At 41.1% G+C, this 21,032-nt stretch overlaps 1 protein-coding gene across 3 annotated transcripts in view; it reads left to right on the top strand.

The window, feature by feature from the left end:
* Positions 1 to 21,032, top strand: part of LOC148511753 (teneurin-1) — a 658,333-nt gene that overhangs the window by 212,127 nt on the left and 425,174 nt on the right. For 2 of the 3 annotated variants that reach the window (XM_088482875.1, XM_088482877.1), the window contains one exon: positions 16,325 to 16,565. In XM_088482875.1, the coding sequence (XP_088339001.1) occupies positions 16,325 to 16,565 (241 nt within the window). The remainder of the gene's footprint in view (positions 1 to 16,324; positions 16,566 to 21,032) is intronic. The other variant, XM_088482876.1, reaches the window with a different exon arrangement.

Below are 21,032 nucleotides of genomic sequence, written 5' to 3' on the forward strand. Positions count from 1 at the left end.
GACAATTGATGGAGGTAGTGTGTCCCCGGTTCCAAATCCCGTCTAGATTCCACTTCACTAGGCAGGCGATACCGAGACTGTACAGAAACGTCAGAAAAAGTGTCCTCAGTGTCCTGAAAAATGCCATTGTACACAATGTCCACTTAACCACGGACATGTGGACAAGTGGAACAGGGCAGACTAAGGACTATATGACTGTGACAGCCCACTGGGTAGATGTATCACCTTACGCAGCAACAGCAGCAGCGTCACCAGTAGCAGCATCTCAGAAACGCCAGCTCGTTACAAGGCAGGCTACGCTGTGTATCACCGGTTTCAGTAAGAGGCACACCGCCGACAACCTCTTAGAGAAACTGAGGGAAATCATCGCCCAGTGGCTTACCCCACTTAGACTCTCCTGGGGATTTGTGATATCTGACAACGCCACCAATATTGTGCGGGCATTACATCTGGGCAAATTCCAGCACGTCCCATGTTTTGCTCACACAATAAACTTGGTGGTGCAGAATTTTCTGAAAAGCGACAGGGGCGTGCAGGAGACGCTTTGGGTGGCCCGAAAAATTTCTGGCCACTTTCGCCATTCAGCGACTGCGTGCCGAAGACTGGAGCGCCAGCAAACACTCTTGAACCTGCCCCGCCATCACCTGAAGCAAGAGGTTGTGACGCGGTGGAACTCAACCCTCTATATGCTTCAGAGGATGGAGGAGCAGCAAAAGGCCATACAAGCCTATACATCCACCTATGACATAGGCAAAGGAGGGGGTATGCACCTGACTCAAGCGCAGTGGAGAATGATTTCCGTGTTGTGCAAGGTTCTCCAGCCCTTCGAACTTGCCACACGTGAAGTCAGTTCAGACACAGCCAGCTTGAGTCAGGTAATTCCCCTCATCAGGCTTTTGCAGAAGCAGCTGGAGAAAGTGAAGGAGGAGCTAAGACGGAGCGATTCTGCTCGGCATGTGGGACTTGTGGATGAAGCCCTTCATACGCTTTGCCAGGATTCCAGGGTGGTCAATCTGTTGAAATCAGACCACTACATTTTGGCCACCGTGCTTGATCCTAGGTTTAAAGCCTATGTGGTGTCTCTCTTTCCGGCCGACACAAGCCTGCAGAGGTGCAAAGACCTGCTGGTGAACACACTGTCAGCTGAAGCGGAACGTGACACGTCAACGGCTCCTTCTTCATTTTCTCCCGCAACTGGGGCTGCCAGGAAAAAACTTAGGTATCCTAAGCAACCCGCTGGCGGTGATGCAGGGCAGGCAGGACCAAGTTTGGACATTTGGTCCGGACTGAAGGACCTGGCAACAATTTCTGACATGTCTACTGTCACTGCATATGATACTGTCACCATTGACAGAATGGTGGAGGATTACATCGGTGACAGCATCCAAGTAGGCATGTCAGACAGTCCATACCTGTACTGGCAGGAAAAAGAGGCAATTTGGAGGCCCCTGTACAAGCTGGCTCTATTTTACCTGAGTTGCCCCCCCTCCAGTGTGTACTCCGAAAGAGTGTTTAGTGCAGCCGGGAACCTTGTCAGCGAAAGGCGTAGGAGGTTGCTTCCACAGAATGTGGAGAAGATGATGTTCATCAAAATGAATTATCAGCTCTTCCAGGGAGACCAGCCTCCAGAAGGTACAGAGGGACCTGTGGTGGTGGATTCAAGTGGGGACGAGTTAATACTTTGTGAGGATGAGGATGTACACACTGAAGAGGGTGAGGAATCGGTGGATGAGGAGGATGAGGATGACATCTTGCCTCCGTAGAGCCAGTTTGTGCAGGGACACATTAATTGCCAGCTTGTTTTGTGGGGGCCCAAACGAACCAATCATTTCAGCCACAGTTGTGTGGCAGACCCTGGCGCTGAAATGATTGATTTGTTAAAGTGTGCATGTCCTGTTTATACAACATAAGGGTGGGTGGGAGGGCTCAAGGACAATTCCATCTTGCACTTCTTTTTTTTCTTTGCATTATGTACAGTTTGGGGCCTAGTTTTTCTAACTGCCATCCTGTCTGCCACTGCAGTGTCACTCCTAGATGGGTCACGTGTTTGTGCCGCCCACTCGTGTCGCTTAGCATAGTCATCCAGCTACCTCGGTGCAACCTTTTGGACATGAAAACACTATTGTGAGGTGTGAGGTGTTCAGAATAGACTGGAAATGAGTGGAAATTAAGGTTATTGAGGTTAATAATAGCATAGGAGCAGAGAAACCAACAAATTCTGTGATTTTAGCTGTTTTTATGCTTTTTAAAAAAAAAATACAGATCCAAAACACAAAACCCAGAACCCAAAACACGGAAGGGTGGTTTTGGCAAAACCAATCCAGATCCAAAACACGAAGAAAGATCCAGATCCAAAACCAAAACACAAAACACGAAAAGTGGCCGGTGCACACCCCTAATATATATATATATATATATATATATATATATACTCACATACACACACTTCCCAATTTGTTTTTTCTATGTATGTGTCCCTCCCTACAGTATATTCTGCATTGTGCGCTCTCTATGTTTGGAATGGGTATGAAGTCTCAGCTGCTGAAAAGCCGCCAGTTCATATCCCGACGCTGGCAGGGAGAAGATCCCGACAGAGCAGGTAAGTACCCTATCCCTACCCCTCTCTCCCCCTAACCCTAACCCTCCCATAGCGGTACCTAACCCTAACCTCCCCCCCCTAGCAGTGGGTGGATTGGGATGGAAAACCAGCCCGGGAAGTTTATGGAAGCAGCCCTAATTGCGGAGTGGCTGTTGAGAAGGCGGGGGTCCATCGAGGGGGCGGGAAAGATGAAAGTTTGGAGCTGATTGGCTGGGACTTATCTTTCTCCATTTTATATCTCTCCAAGGATTAGTGAGTTGACTCCTAAGACTTTAGACACCACCATCGGTCGCACCATTGGAACTGTCAACAGCCCTATGCTAGGCACAGATTATCCATTTAAGTATGGCCTCCAATGTGAGCAATTCAGCGTCTCTATAGCCAAACCCCTGTAACCACCTAACACATTTCTAATACACTACTTGGTGCATGCATCTATACCTGCACTGCCACTCAGACACATTTGCAGATATAAAGCAATGCACAAGAAAAAAATTAAACACTTTACCCTCCACAGAATAAAAAAAACACATTAAACCCCGACAGGAAAAAAGAAAATGTACTTGTGTACTTTACGGAGTCATTGCAGAGAGAACCCAATGAATGCTTTAAATGGTACTTATGTACTTTACGTACACAAGTACCGAAAGTTGTCCCCACCTAAAGAAGAAAGTTGTCCCCTCGCAGGCTCGCTGCGCTCGCCACGCTTCGGGCTCTGTGGCTCGCTACGCTCGCTACAAGGTTCTTTTTTCTCCCTCTATGCCCACTTGGATGGTAGGGAATGACGCTGGACACTAGGAATGACGCTGGTCACTGGCTGATGACATCAGGATCCTCTCCGTGAAGGGGATTTAGACATTACCATGATTGATAATAATAATGAGTGTAGGACACTTGGGTTCTCTCTGCAATGAGTCCGTAAAGTACACAAATACCAAAAAAAACATTATCCCCCACAGGAAAAATTAAACACATTGGCCCCCACAGGAAAATAATAAAAACATATTGGCCCCCACAAAAAAAGAAACACATTGACCCCCACAGTAAAAACAATACACAAAATGAAACCCGACAGAAAAAAAAAACACATAGCCTCCACGGAAAAGAATAAAACACATTAGCCCTCACATGAAAAAAATTAGAAAAAAATACACTTTAGTCTCAACAAGAAAAAAATAAAACACACACCAGCTCCCACAGAAAAACTCAAATACATTGGCCCCTACAGAAAACAAACATTGGCCCCCAGAGGTAAAAATACAAACACATTGTCCTCCACAAGAACAAAAATAGGGTGCGCAGTGTACGCCCCCACCAGAACTAGCACCAGGAGCACAAATATCATAAACTCTGCCACCGCTGGGGTTGGGATGGGAGTAGTAGTAGTGGGAAGCAGGATGGGAGTAGTAATAGTAGTGGGACACATGGTACAGGATGGGAGTAGTAGTAGTGGGAAGCAGGATGGGAGTAGTTATAGTAGTGGGACACATGGGACAGGATGGGAATAGTAGTAGTGGGAAGCAGGGGGTTGAATAGGAGTAGTAGTAGTAGTAATGGCAGAGCAGGTGCAGGCTTGGAGTAGTAGTGTGGGGCAGGCTGGGAGTTGTAGTTCAGAACAGGGGGCAGAATAAGGAGTAATAATGGAAAGCAGGGGCAAGATAGGGGTAATAGTGGAAAGCAGGGAGCAGGATGGGAGTAGTGGTGTGGAGCAGGGGGCTGGATGGGAGTAGTGGTGTGGAGCAGGGGGCAGGATGGGAGTGGTGGTGGGAATAAGTGGGCTGGATAGGAGTGAAAGTAGCTGAACCAGAATTACCTCCATTCAAGGGTCATCTCAGCTCACCGCCGTCATTCTCTCTCCATGTTAACATCCAGAATGTGTTGGGAAAGATGCTGCCATCCATGTCCCAGGCTGCTCCTCTCAGTCCCAGGAACAGCTGCACACACACCACCCTCTGCATCCCCAGGGAACAGTATTAGATGGCCCAAAGAAAAAGAAAGGCCTGACGGCAGGCAATGGAGGCTGAGGGAGGGGACACTGCACATAGTGGAGCTTCCAGTTTGCATCTGTGCCTGTGCAGGAGGCTGGAGGTGGGCTGCGGAGGGGCTGGAGGCGGGGCCGTAAGTGTTCACTGACAGGCCCGGGCTCCGCAAAGGCTTATGGGAGGAGCTGCTGCAGCTGGGCATGCGCAGCAGCTCCCCCATAGGGCATTTTAAAAAAAAACTAGTCAGTGTCACTAAGCTTCTGCACTTGCGCAGAAACTGTGCACAGTGCAGCAGCTATCCGATTGTGGCAGGAGGACGGCCACAGGAGAGGGGGACAAACTGCTGAAGGGTGGGCTGTGCTGCTGTGCACTTCAGCTGCCAGATCGGAGCTAAGCTCTAATCGCGGCAACTCTATTGGGGAGGGGGGTCAGTCATTAAAGGGTGAAGGGTGGGCTGGGTGACCGCCAGCCACCACAGTGACCAGTCCAGTGGGAACTGGCCCAGCATCCTGGTCCTCTAGTGCCTAACCTTATCCTCCCCGTGGTGGTGGCTAACCCTAACCCCCCTGGGGGTACTTACCCCTAACCCTGCCCCTTAGGGGTGCCTAACCATGACCCTACCCCCGGAGGGTGCCTAACGTTAACCTCACCCCCAAAACCTAACCCTAATTCCTCTACGTTCCCCAAACCTAACCCTCACCCCCAGCGGCTAACGCTAAGGGCGCCCTGGACTTAATTCATTCAGACTGGTGTCCTTCGGTGCCTAACCCTGACCCTACCCCTTAGGGGTGCCTAACCATAACCCTACACCCTAGGGGTGCCTAATCGTAACCTCCCCCACAAAATCTATCCCTGTTACGTTCCCTAAACCTAACCCACCCCCCGCACAGCTAACAATAAGGGCGCCCCGGACTAACCTCATTCGGACTGGCGTATTCGGTATTTCAACACCTACTGTATCTTAAGTCCCTTGTCGGGATTCAGATGTTACTCCACACACATCCCACACACACATACTTCATTTACAGTACACTGCCTGATCCTCTGAGTCTAACAGGCAGCACTGCAGAGAGCTGGGCTTTGTGTCTCTTCTCTGCCGGATGATGCTGCAGGGCTGATGGGTGGGCCTGGACAGGCTGAGCACTAAGGTGGGGTGGGGCTGAGCACTGGGCATGGGGCACTTCCTAATCTCTCAGTCAGTGATCCAAGGAGTGGGACGTAACAGTCAGTTCAACTTACTTCAGACTCCTCGGATCACTTGCTGCCTCAGTCAGCCTCAGATTATGGTCCAGCAGAACATAGAGCAGGGTCTTTTTGCACTGAGACAAAAGAGGAGAGGTGCCCTCTTTCGGGCTGATGCCCAGAGGTGGGCGCCTCCATTGTCTACAGCAGTTCCGCCCCTCGTTCGATTTTAGTTTTGGATTTCTTTCAAATTGCTAAAAACAGCTAAAATCATATAACTTTGACCTGTTTTAATTGTGCCACTGCCCATATGTTATAGTGTTCACAGAAATATGAACAAATGTAAGATAATATCAGTTGTGTCAAGTTTGAAGGCTAAATTTAATCCTATGGAAAGGAATAAGCAAATTTAAAGGCTATCGTCTTTGTTTTATAAATGTTGGAATCATGTTTCAACTAATCCAACTGGCGATACATCCAACAGACCTCCTTTACAGCTACTGTATTGCAGTACCAATTTCAGGTATAAGTAGTGATAGACAATCAGCACTACCTCCCACTACTGCATAATATTGTATGTCTGGTTATACTGTCAACTTGAATTTCAGTTTATTCTGACAGTTTAAATCATCTGATCTAAAATGAGTGACGCAGCAGTGGTGGTGACTCAAGCTATCAGCTTGATTCTCAACCCTTGTTCTTTGTAATGCTTGAATATAGCTTAGACCCAATTTCAGAAGGAAAGGTAGTAGGTGGGGATAGTATTATTGTTGAACATTTAAGTAAAGAGAAAAATACAATCTACATTTATATTGCCAATCTTAACAACATATTAATGAAAACTACCAACTGCATTCCTCACTTTTCATTTCCATATATATATATATATATATATATATATATATATATATACAGTATATATATATGTGTGTGTGTGTAATCTTCATATTTCCTTTAAGTTATATATATACTGATCCGTAGAAATTAAATTGAAACTTGCAGCATTTTATAGCAATACGTGACAGATGGCCGAGACCAGAGAATATTTCCTGACAGAAAATGCATCTTACAAGTAAATTTCTTGGCTTCAAATTAAATTGGATCAAAATCCCTTATCAGTGTGTGACCTTGTGCAAGCTGCTCAGCATCCCAACATGGCAAAAACACTCTTACATGTCATATTATTTTTATTGTTTTTGTTGTTATTACTATTGCTGCTATTAATAATATCTTTTTAAAAAATCAAAATCCATATGTTATTGCTGTTGCAATAGAGAAATATATGAAATAAAGATATTGTAAAGGAGTGTGGTATATTTTGTCTAAATTCATCATGTCAACATTTATAATGAGAATGTCGACATGGTCATGCATACAGACATGCTTGACATGTGAACATTGACCACATTGACATTCATCATGTCAATACTGATGAAATGTTGACATAATTATAATCTTGACAAAATGGAGCTGGTTGTCTAGAACTGACCTACCGGGTATGGTGGGTCCAGTGGCTTCAGTGGTATCTTCTGGGTCCAGCAGTGTTGTATTGATGACTTCTGGCAGATACTTTGGTGCTTCCAGCAGTGATTACCACCACCCTAAACATAACGTCTACTACCGCAGCCTGACCCTAACCCCCAATTCCTAACATTAACCTCCCCTAAACATAATTATAAAAAAAGGTAAACCTACTGTGCATATTTAGTAAGTTATCCCCAAAATGTGCTGATTGTGCAGAAAGAAAGATTAACATGGAAACCTTATGCTCGAAAAACTTTCCCATTTTAAGAATTTCAAAAAGCAAAGGGGTAAATTTAATAAGAATTATGTTTGACTTCTAAACCAAATCACTGGACATCAGCAGCAGCTTAGAAGGTCAAAATCACAAATTGACTAAGCCACGTTTTTGAGTGTCTATTTTGTCCTGTGGTGATACTCATCGGTTTCTTCCATCTGCGATATCAGTCAGATTGCCCCCTTTATGATGTCCTCTACAGCCAAATAGAAGTATGATACTGTTGAAAGTCAGCATTGAATTCAAAGCACTGCACAGATCAGTATTATCGGTGCAGTGCTTGGAATCAGCACAGTATGATCTGTGCAGGCTTTGCCATGTTAAAGAGTAAAAAAATTATTCATTAAATTAAAACAATTGTGGGCCCCCTTCCCAATAGCTTAGACATCCCTGGACCTTTAAACCTGATCTATTACTGGAAAATCTTGGGAAAAACTATGTGGGTTCCCCCCATCTTTCCAGTAACCAGCACTGTTACACTGTTATAGTTTCCCTGTTCATCCTAATGCCAGTATTCTTTTTTATTTTGAAGGGGGAGGATACATTCATTTTTTTTACATTAACCCTTTATTTAAATTTTAACACACAGAAGCCTGCACAAATCATACTTCTATTTTGGTACAATTTTAATTGTTTTTAACATGATTCTTAGTAATCCATGATTTCTACTGTGTAAAACATACAATATTTTGACCAATAGTCTAATGCCATCTATTGTTGTCAAAATCATGTTTGACGTGCAATTTCCCATTTGTTTTGCCTTTAGTAAATCTCTGAGTTGCAAAATCAACGGGATATCGTAAAAAACTCATCACGTTGACCAAAATCGATCTTTAGTAAATTTACACAAAAGAGGTTTTTTTTTACTTTTGGGTAGTGGATACAATGTACTATACCCATTGGTGGGAGTACTGTAAATTGCGGGTGGGAGCACAGTACATAGGAGACTATGTAGGAAATCACACTTGCATTGAGTGAATTAACCAGAAACAAAAAATAACAAAAATAGTGAATAATCTAAAATAATGCAGACATATTGAAGACTTTTTGCAACAGTGCATGGGTGTTCTGTCTAGATTTTAGTTTATGTTTTAGACACATTGGGTTTGATGCAAAGTAAATTGGCCACAATTGCTTCTGCACTAGCTTAATGCATATACTGTATCTGTATGCAGAGTTGTATGCATCTCTGCAAACAGACCACCCCTGTCCATATGCTTGGTTTCATAACCATCATCATCATTATCAATTCACACTTGCACCAGCTCTTTCTATTGTACAAAAAATCCATATAAAAACAGGCATAATCACATGTATGTACAACTCTGGTTTGCCTTTAATTCCATCGACACACCCTCTGTGAAGTTAGCCTATGTGAGAACACCTCCTTAAAGCTCAGTTATGCTGCTTCATTTGCATGTGGAGATGCGTTTGGTTTGTGTACTACACTGCATCCTCTGTAGTTGCTTACATTTGCTTCTGGAGCATGTGCAGAGTACAGACACAATAGGTACACTCTGCAAATGAGCTTGTATGTATCTCTGCAACAGCCTCATTTTCCTAGATACATGGGGGATATAATGGTAAAGAGAAATCTGTATAAAAAGCAGTGCTCTACCCTGCGTAATCAATAGAACTGTTGTACATCTTCTATAAACATGTCACATTTGTCTGGTATAAGATCGATCAAGCTTTGTGTGTGACATTTATTGCATTATTTTGCTGGTGCAATGTTCAATACTAAAATTATTATGCCCAAAAACTGTTAGTTCCCTGCAATTGTGCCTTTATTAGTGTGAATGGAAGATCTCATCTTGATATTTTATTTATAGAAATTAATAAAACAGCAAAGGAGTCCAAACTACTATGATTGTTTTCAGAAAGGTTGTATGTCAGCAATATTTATTATGAGTAAAATATTTCTCAGGCATGAGAATAAGTTATAAGAATAAGTTTATCTCCTCTTGAGATAAATGCAGATCACTTTGACAGCAGTGTGGAATTTGGCATGTAATTTGCTTGCTGTAGTCTTGGTATAAAATATGCCACCTTCTGCCCTGATATTAACATATAAGGATCTATGCTGGGAGGAGTAAAACACTAACAAAATTTTAAGAATGATATTATTTTCATATTATATCTCTCTTTAGTAGAGTTGAGTACAGGGTGCCGACGATTGGGATCCTGGTGGAAAGAATCCCGACACTGGCATGGTTAGGATAACTGTTGGTAACTATCCTAACCCTTCCCGTTCTCTCTACCCCTAAACCTCCCTCCCCTCTGCCTAAACCTAACCCTCCCCCCAGTTCCTAAACCTAAAATCCCCCCTTTGCAGCCTAAACCTTACCCTCCAATGTCTATCCTTAACCCTCTCCATAGTACCTAACCCTTGCCCCTAACTCACCCCCTTTGGTTTTATATCTGGATTTTTAAAATAAAAAGTTTTAAAATCAGTTAAAATTTATGCATTCCAAAACCCAAAATTCGGATTTAAAATCCGAATTCCTAACCGTAGAAAAATCAGAACTGTGACCCGGATTTACTCGGATCTCCTCAGGAGATTAGAACCGCAACTCGGATTTACCCGGATTCACAAATGTCTGAATAGTGAAAAGACCCTGAATACTACTTAACAAGGTCTTTTTTAGTATTATGATATGTTTGGTTTTGTGCTTGCTTTTGTTTTCTCCTTCATTAAAATGTAATGCATTATGCCTATTACTTATCCAAAAGTGGATATAGTTTCCTAGGAACAGAATGATATCTTTTCATTCACTCTATAAAACCAGTAGGTCGATTAAACATTTTAGCAACTTAATAATATAGAGTTGTAAAAAATCAGGTTTAATTCTGCTGTTCTCCATAGCACTACAGAGTCGAGTAAAGTTTTTATGATTATTGTAAGTTGGCTCGGGGGGCATATGCTGCAGGGAAATAATGGGAGAATATCAAAAGTAAAGTAGGACAAGTGTCGGGAAAGAGTTTGCTGTGATTTTTATTGTAGACTAATTTTCTACAGGGACTGGTTGTACGTTTTCCTTAACCAGCCCTGGAATGAATTGTTCATTGGAAAATCTTAAAAATGCAAGTCATTTGGGGATAATAGCATGCAGTTTAACATTTCTTACTGTAAAGTTCTTCCTGGAAAAGATCTAAACTAACATTTACTGTAGGATGTAGGAGAAACAGATTTATTAGCATCTTTTGTAAAGTGCATTAAAAAAAATCATTATATTACAAGCAATGAAGACCATTAAAATTTTCAAATCTCGAAATTATCATTAGATAATTATTCTTCTTCCTAGATATAAGATATTAAAAGAATTAACAGGAATTATTGTGTTAAAAATGAGGAGATGTGCAAAATTCTGAAGTTCTTCTCTTTTAAAATAAGACTAATAATGTTAGTGCTTCCATTTTCCATTCCTCTAGTGCTTGAAGTCATAGAGGTAATTAAATAGATATTTTATATTAACATATAGTAAAAGCTATGAATTACTGAATGGAATAATAATCATTAGATATCTCAACAATGTATACTCCTAAATAAATATAGTCATCACATTCTCTAACCTATCTCTGCAACAGCTTGTCATGTTATATGGGGGTGAGAAGAAGGGGTGCTGCTCTAAACAATCAGACAATGACTGAAAGATAGACAGTCTTGGATTGCAGAAATCATGATCATACATTAGTTTATTCTTACACAGGAGCAGGCCGAGGAATGCCACAACTGCTCAGTTTCAGCTTGTTGATCTGTATCAGAATCTGTAGAGAATATAGATATTAGGATATGGCAAATTAAGTTTCTTGTCAATATATGAGTTATAAATATGCTTTACAGATCAATGGAATATTAATTCTGATGACTCCCAGGATAACTGATTTGTAAGTGCAAGGACATAGGAAGTCCCTTTTGTTATGTCTTGTCATACTCTCAAAGATGACTCAATTAAGAGACAGGACAAGGTTTTCCTTAGTATGTTAAGTCCTCAGGAGATCTTGAGCAGATTGATAATCTAAATGTATGTACAAATATGCTAAGCCTGCCATGAGAAAAATGCCAATTAACCTAACTGGACATGGGGAAACTAACCCGTACTTGTATGTATGCATATATATGAAAGGATACAGTCATGTCTGCCAAAACTGTGGAGGGTAAACAAAGAGCTGACTTCTTGAAAGGTATTCAGACATAAACAGAGATCAAAGCATCGTCAACTTTCATATGGTTCTTTACATAAAATTAATATTTCTATAATAACGAGGAGCATTCACATGTCCATAAAAATATATCAAGTCTATTCTCAGGTAGGGTGCAATCTGGCATCACTCAGAAATATTGTTTCTAAGATTTGAAGCATCTCCCCATACCACATCACAATGCATCATATTGTAGCTAAAATAGCAGATATTAATGTTAACACCTCATATCTTAGGTAGCACTTACCCAGAATAAATTATGCACCATTATTTGTATTTAAGTTAATAGTGTCATTGGCAGGTCTGGGTGCTCACAGATCTAAGTAAATCAATCAGTCAGTGGGTTATGACACATCCAAATGGAGGTTCATACTGATGGATCAATGTCCGCATTGAAGTTTGTAACGAGTATTTCTTAGTGTTCCTTACAGGCATATTTTCTGCATGGTAAGCTGTAAATTGTTCCTTTTTATTTTGAAATTGCAACCCATATATGTACCTTATAGACTTTTTTTGTAAATTTTTTTATAACTAAGTATTGTACCTGCTTTTGTAAATAAAGTATTCTTTATTAGTCTGTCATATTTGTTATAGAACCCAGTATGTGAGCAGGCTACTACACCACCAGGGCCACACTATAAACTGTTTATAATTGCTAGAAAGCAGGGGGTTGACTGGCTAACTCTGTGGTAGTCTGGTGGCCAAGCCTGCATAATTGGTGATAGAGTTTGCAATATAACTGTAATTTATTGCTAGTAGGAGGAAGAGAACAGTTAACTGTGTGGGAATTGCGTTGCTGAAAATGTGCAATTGTGTTATAGAGTGATTGGCCCTATGGCAGTAACTGGAAGTGTTGTAAGTCTATGTATTTAAATTACGGTGCTCTGACCATAGTCCAAGTGCTCTCTGTTAGGGATACTTACTGAGGTACCAGACAGAGCATATCAAGATGTTGTTTCTAAAATTGGGAGGAGTTTACACTGTCTGAAATGTAGTAGGAAGTTAATACTTCACTTTTTATCAGAGCAGAAGAAAACTGTCAGATTGTTCCTGAATAATGTATTTTATCAGTCTGTTCTAGAGAAAACGTGCAGCGAGTATACCAAATGACAATAAAATCCATCATTTGTAATTGCTTTGTTTACTGCATGTAACTGATCTATTTATCCTTCCAATGACCATACACTGTTATGTAGTGCTAGGAATAGGTGTTTCCTTTCCATTATACGTTTAATTTCATTTTCAGTCTTATTAGCTAGATTCAGTTTCCCTGGTGGAAGTGCTAAGTAAGCTGTTTATTGGTACCCACACAAAATGACTATACCAATTTGTAGTTTGTAAGCAAACTGACCTGCAAATCTAACTCTAGTAATTTAGTCCTCACATGTCTATGTATTTAGCATTCACTATTTTGGTTCATACTATACTTCAAATTGCCTACACCCCTGACAATCCTGACGGAGTTTGTTATACAATCTGGATGGGATATGGGCAATATGCAATGCCTACAGCACATCTATCATTTTGTAATTCATGTTAGTGTATTAGTCGTATGTGACATTTCTCTTTTTTGTATTTATTTTGTCTTTTTTTATATTAGCCTTCATAATTACCCAGATCAGGTATCTTGTCATCATGGGTGTTCACTACACATATACAGAATTTCTATGGTAACTTAAAAAAAACATATAGGTATAATTACAAATTCAAGTACAAAGGAATATAGAAGTTTGCTTTGTCTTTAAGAGCCAATGAATGCTGGTCATAGAAGACTAGTGATTCTATTTCTGTTAACTTCCAAAGACTGTAATAGTTACCGATTATCCACATTGAATATATTTCTTTCTGTTCTATGAAACATTTGTCTCAATTGAGCCATTTAGCATCCTAATAAAGTTTATTGTAAGCATTAAGCCAGGTACACACTGTCACGGCTGCTGACACTTGAGGCTCCTGGAGGGAGGCAGGCCTACTAGGCACAATAAACTGGGGTGGTTTTAGGAATGACCTTTTCCATGAAACTCAGTAGCACAGGATAAAAGTAAAATAGAATTTATTCACAAAAGAATTATAATCAGCAAGGTCTCAAATAAAGTCTCAAACAGCACAGAGGTTCACATATGCAATAATAAGTATAGGAGAAAATCCCCAAATATATATATATGCAGTATTTAACATATAAGAACTAACGTGGTAGGGAACCCTGAGTCCAGAATGAGGCTAACACCTCAGGATGACATTGAGGACCTTTGCCAGGGTAGAACTCTGTAGTAATGGAAATCCAGAGCAAAGCGGGCCCTGCAGAATAATATAGTTCCGGGACAGGGCCGAGCCCTGCAGTGCAGTGAGAGATGAAGCAAACTTGAGCCTTGTGGGGTAGTGAAGTCGGAGCAGGGTTAAGCCCTGTAAGGCGATGAGATTCCAGGACAGGGTTGAGCCCTGCGGTGTAGCTACAGTTCAGAGCATGGGTTGAGCCCCATGATGCAGAGAGGATTGTAGCGGGGTTGAGCCCCGTGATGTGGAGAAGATTATAACGGGGTTGAGCTTCAGGATGCAGAGAAGATTGTAGCGGGGTTGAGCCCGTGATGCGGAGAAGTTTGTAGCAGGGTTGGGCCATGTAGTGTGGCTAGGGTTCAGAGCGGGGTTGAGCCCCGTGATGCGGAGAAGATTGTAGCAGGTTTGGGCCCTGTAGTGTTGCTAGGGTTCGGAGCGGGGTTGAGCCCCGTGATGCAGAGATGACACTGTAACGGTGCAGTTGACAACTGTAACAAGGATGAGTTCAATATCCACAGGAACAGAAAAACAACAGGCAAAGTACTGTAAATAGTGCAGCAAAATGGTGAAACTGCAGTGATGGAGCAATAAGCAATACTTAGGCAATAGGAATGCTGGGCCCTGTAGTGCAGTGGGTGACTGACATCAGAAGTTCATTTGGAATATAACAAAGTCCACAGCAATCCACAGGCACAGAGGGGATCTGGCAGGACTCCAAGAAAAGACCTGAAAGCAACGTTGCACAGACACTGAGACACAGTTAGTAACAGGCTTTATACTATAGGTCTACATGCAGTTCAGGGCAGGTTCTAGATCAGCCCAGGGGGAAAATGTCCTTAGGAAATATGCAGCATGAACTGCGCATGCATAGAAGGCGCATATCAGAAGGTGCTCCACCATGGAGTGCAGCTGAGTACTAGTGCCCAACAGCAGTACACAGAGGCAGTGTACAGTGTACCCCTAACAGATGATGCTGGTGTGGTGGCTGCAGCTGTGCCTCAGGCTGCAGCTCTCTGAACAATAGCCCTGCCAGACCACCTCTTGAGCCATCCCTGATGTAGTTAACCAAACTGTATAGATTCAGTCTTTCAAGCTGATTAACTGAACAAAATTATGCCCTTATAAAGTTGTTGACCAATGACCACAGACATTGTTCAATCCCAATCTATGCCTGACTGGTGCCAATCAGATGGCTGGGATATGAAATTGTGTACCGGTCTGATCTATAACATATAATCTGGCCATACAGATGTGTCCTCATACACCTAGACTCTATACACTGTACGGAGCGAGATTCCTGGTGCAATTGAGCTGCTCAAAGAGGTGTAGTGTTTCTCTAAAAATGTAGCATCTCATTCGCATCTCATTCACATCGCAAACGCAGCGAAACCCCACTCATCGTGTAGGGTTGTAACTTTGACAACAAAGGAATTAGTTTTCTATATGTATAAAGATGCAGATTAAGTTCAACGGAACTTGGCGTGAGAAAAAACAGTGGCTGCTGCATTGTAGCACTTCGTATACAGATTCAGACTCATTCACACACAGATGTATAAATGTTGCACATCAGATTGATCTCTGCAATCTAGCAAAGTAGTTTTGTCACTTCCAACTATTTTATTTATGTGAAAAAGATGCACATTTTGATGAAGAAAGATGCTTGGTGTGGCTTTGACACCAGGAACCTGGAGGGTCGAAAGGGGCTGATTGGTGCAACTGAATAAATATATGCATGTGGGAACAATTTAATCCTCAATTAATCTGATTCTATTGTCTTACTTTGCAGGGAGCTGGTACACATTATGTAAACTGAAAACTGTTAACAATCTATTAATTGAGGCCCGGGTTCCACCATGTCACTTGCTGCACGAATTGCAGGCCTCTGCATGGATTGTCCAGAATTAACTGTGACCTAACATGATTTTGATGATACAGTAGGCCATAATTAGTGATACAGATTTTTTCAGCATTTTTTTCTATAACGTAAGTTACTATAGGACAGTAGTAGAGCATTGCACTGTATAGTTACTCTCGTTTTTTTGATTGTAGCAATAAGAAAGAAAAACTGAAAAAATAATATTAAGGCAGCAAAATAAATACAAATGACACAAATGCATAAAAAATTATATATCTGCTCATAGTCAAAAGCTTAGAGTGACAACGGTAAATTATGTTCATTGTGAATCTCATCTACGCTTAGGTTTCATTTACTTCAATGCTTGTTACAAGCTTGAACGTCTAATGATTTATTTAACTTTATTTTGCTTTTCTGTTTTGATGTTGTAGAGATTCCCGGAAGCCCACGAAACCAGTTTACCTTCAGGCCTCTCCCGCCTCCACCACCACCTCCACATGCATGCACCTGCAGCCGACAGACTTCGCAGACTTTGGATACTCTCCAGAGGAGCTCAATGACATCTCGCAGTCAGCCGAGTCCAGCTGTTTCCAACCCTCCCACAAGCACTCAAGATTCTGTGCACCTGCATAACAGCTGGGTCTTAAACAGTAACATACCCCTGGAGACTAGGTAAGATACAAGAGAGGAGAATAGCTCTCTTCGAACTCTGGCAAGAACTGCATCTACAGTATCAAGAATTCATCAGGTTATTCTGTTTTATTTCACACAAGATAAACCGTCTTTGATGTTGTCTAGTACAGGAAGTGACTGCTTTGAAACTTAGCATGCTGCAATATAATCATTATATCTAAAGAGCTCCTACTGTTTTCGTGCTTTTACAGAAAATTTAGTGTTAAAGCAGCTATTAAACAGATCATACAAGTAGTATCTTGCAGTATAATTACTTGATCTGCATCAGTTTGATGGTGTGAAGTTAGAAACAAATCAGTAAAGAACACTTTCAGCTCATGAGGTTCCAAATCCTGTCAGATGTTACATTTGATATGTGTGTGTGTTTATGTGTGTGTTGTCTTTGAAAACATTAGTAAGTATATGATTTTACTACTTTATCATAGGATTTAATAGTTTAATATCAAAGTCCTTGAATGAGAGTTTGGGCAAGTAAACAAATTAGTAAAAAAGTAGCAATTTGCTCCTGGAACAAACCATGTTGGCATTCAGGGAAAATACTGCCACTAAAATGCAAAATTATGCTAGTGCACATTCCTTGCAAACTCTAAAGTAGAGTTGTTGCCCATAGCAACCAATCAGATTCTAGCTATTATCTTCTAGATGGTGCTAGATAAATGTTGTAGACTCTGATTGGTTACTACAACTCCACTTCTAAAAAGCTGAACTTCAGTAAATATACCCCTAAATCTCATGTATTCAATTCTGCCCAGCGCCTTATTTGTGTGTAGTTTGTATGTTCTCCTCTTGTATCCATAGGTTTCCTCTAGTTTCTCCTGCTTTCCCCAACATATTGGTAGACTAATTGGTGATTGACAAGAAATCATGCCTAGTGTGCATGTCCTTGTGGTAGGGATGTAGACTAAGCTTCACTGTTGAAAAAACTAATGTGAATGACTAAATATAATATATTAATGTAGCATATTAAAGCAGGGTTAATCACTACTTGTTAGATTATGGTGAAGAATAGAAATCATATGATCACCATAGACACCCAAGTCTTAGCGAATGTTGGAGATAAAGGTGTGTTGGAAGTAAAAAGAGCATATATGAGAGGTAAGAGTATGGGAAGTCAAATGGGCAAATGATAGAGGGAAGAGTACAGTATTGGGAATGAAGGGAGCAAATGAGAGAAGGAAAGTAAGGGACACAAGTACAGGAGAAAAGTAAACAATAACATACAGTAATAGCGGAAGGAAGAGAATATATAATAGTTGAAATTAGGACAAATTAAACACACTAAGATAACAGAGGGATATAATTGTAGAGTACTTTGCTTTCAACAGTGGAAGACATGTGTAGATTTCTCCTACACAGATATTATAATTGTATGCAGTCTCACTTTCCACTGTCCATATGTTCTGCTGTATGTTTGAGGCTAAAAAAATGTATTGTGTTACTTTATGTGATATTATTCACTTTCTATTGTACATTTTAGTAACTTGGTTAAAATACTGTTTTGAACAAATCATAAAATCATACTGAAAGAATTAAACAGACAGCATGTGTTCTAACTTTGCTAAACATAAGTGAACTGTATGGTTTGAATTGATTGGATCATTATTTTCCTGCCATTGTGAATTTGTTTCTCAACCCAATTAACTAAGTTTAGCAAAGTATGTAACCAGGGTCATTTCATGCTAAATAATTCAATCAGATAACATCACTTCCTTTTCTTAAGTAGGAAACACAACTGGCCGACCGACCCACCGACCTAACAATACACACTTAGCAATCGTCTGCCTGATGTATGTGGCCAGCAGAGCCATTTGAATATGCCCACCCACTTGTGATGTCATATTCAATGGCTGCTTCTGTGGCCGACATATCATGCTGTTGGTGGGTTTTCTGTACAGACAGCCAGGTGAAACGATATATCTACTAGATGTATCGTCGTTGGCTATGCTGCACAGCCAAGCAGATATGTTTATGAAAGATATCGTTCACATACAGTACATATCGGGTGTACATACCCGTAGATTCACCATTGATATATCCTTCAAGTATGTACACACCATTACTCATTACAACAAATATTTTATTTTGATTTATCCAGACCCTTCTGAGAAATCCAAAACTGTCCAAACCAATCTGCTCATCCCCCTGTATTACAAGTAACCATTGTGGTATGTCTGAAGGACCAGAAAACTTACAAATACAGCATTTAGTGTCTGCAATAGTAATTTATTATACTATAAAGGCAATTGAAGTGTTATATAATACAGTATATTGGCAGGTCAATGTCTGGATGTATATTTTACACACAACAAACTGATCATCAACTATGTGTGCATCACACAACTGATGGTAATGTACTTTCTGTACCATGAGGTAAATTTATTGAGCAGCTGCGTGCAGAAGATGGCATGTTTTGCTTTTAATATCATTGCCATTTTTTACATTTGTGAGTTACTAAGCTGCTGCATAATAAAGTTACCTGATATGTTGCCTTTGAGTTGACAAAGCAGTAACCCTAGTGTAATGCTCTCGAAAAATCAACTCTTGCCATAGAAACCACTGAAATTGCCTAAAGTGATTATTCTAACATTGCAAAGCAAATAAAGGAACAAGTTTGGCAAAACCATGTTGGGAACCTGTCCAGTATTTATGGGCTACAGTTAGGTTTTCCACATCATACCTTTCATAAGGGACACATAAAAATGACACAGATTCTGTAGCAGAATTACTTCAAGTCTCTATTTCACCTTGTTTTAGAACCTGTGTAATTCATGTGTGTCCCTTATTAAAGAGATTATCTGGCAACCCCACCCACAGTAGATGCAAAAACAACCCATATTTTCTTTGAATACAAAAAAAAATAAAAATAAATGAATTTGGACCCATTATATTCCAGCATGAATTATCCAGGAGCAATTTGCTCCATTTTGTTGCTTTGCTCCTAAGTCCTGCAGTGTCTGGAAATGAAGAAACATTGTTTGATACGGGATGTACTTATGAGACCGGCAGCCGCATGGCCGCCGGTCTCAATCCAGACAGGGGAATCCTGGCAAGGGATTTAACATAGGTGTCAAAATGCTGATGCCTATGTTAATCCCAATGTCGGAACACCGAGGATGCCAGCCCAACAAAGGTAAGTCCGGGACACCCTTAGCATTAGTCGTGCGGGGGAAGAGTTAGGATTAGGGAGTCTAGTGGGATTAGGGTTAGGTTTGGGGGGGAAATTAGGGTTAGGCACCCCTAGGGGGGAGGGTTAGGGTTAGGCACCACCAGGGAGAGATTAGGTTAGGCACCCCCCGGGAGGGTTAGGTTTAGGGAGTGGAAAGAGGGGGTTAGTGTTAGGCACCCCTGTGGGTGGTTAGGGTTGGCACCACTAAGGGAGGGTTAAGGGGAGGGACAGGGGAGGGTTAGGATACTTACCTGCCCCAGTCAGGGTCTCCTTCTATCCGGCATAAACAGCTGCCGGCATTTCAATCCCATTCTGTTGGATACATATGGACAAATTAGTCCAAGATATTCAAGTAGAAATACATTTATTGCCTTTATTTGATCAGATTTACTTATTTGACAGTGCAGTAAATCTGTTTGATGTGCATATCGTAAATTATATTGGCTAAATATTACCAAATTGGTCCAATTTTGCAATCATGCTTGGTTGGTTATTGATTTATCAGGCTGTAATTTATAAAAGATTGGTGAGAGATAAAGTAGAGAGAGATACAGTACTAATCATTCAGCATCTAACTTTCATTTTACAGGCTGTGCTTGAAAAATTACATTAAGGAGTATTTGTAGATGTCTACAAGGTGGTATGTGCATAGCAGATGTGAGCAAGGAGGTTAGTCCACACTTGATTCCAAACCAGAGTAGGTTTTATTAAATATAATATGATACACATGATAGAAGACAAACAGCAATCAATATGATAAAGTATTAATCCCTCTAGGGTTAAGTACTGTACAGCCATACAGCACTGTGATGCTCCACTATAGATAGTAGTGATAGACTTGTGCACATGCAGATACTTTATAGAGGCATGTAAACAAGTATTGCATAGATATACACAGCAGCGCTGGGTCCTGGTCTATTATTTATATATATATATATACTGACAAGTATGTAAGTGATGTAATCACTTGGTCAAAGGTGTATTGGGTAAGGTAGGACTCTTTTGACCAAGTGATTACACCTCGAGGCAGCACTAGAGGATTGCAGCCCTCCACTAAAGAAACATCTTTAAACTATCTGTTGGCTTTCCAACATCTTAAGCCAGACGCAGGGAGCTACTAAGGCTATAAGGATTCGCTCTATACACATGGGATATATCCACATGCAGCGGTCACAACCGGCCAGTGTGATCCGCCCACATACACAGCAAAGTTAGATGCCAAGTAAACGGGCGGACTCCCGCTGACGTCCCCTTCCATCACTGTACAGGTGGCGGCAGAG

This window comes from Taudactylus pleione, unplaced genomic scaffold, assembly GCF_031769625.1.
Source record: "Taudactylus pleione unplaced genomic scaffold, aTauple2 ptg000296l, whole genome shotgun sequence".
NCBI classification, from domain to species: Eukaryota; Metazoa; Chordata; class Amphibia; order Anura; family Myobatrachidae; genus Taudactylus; species Taudactylus pleione.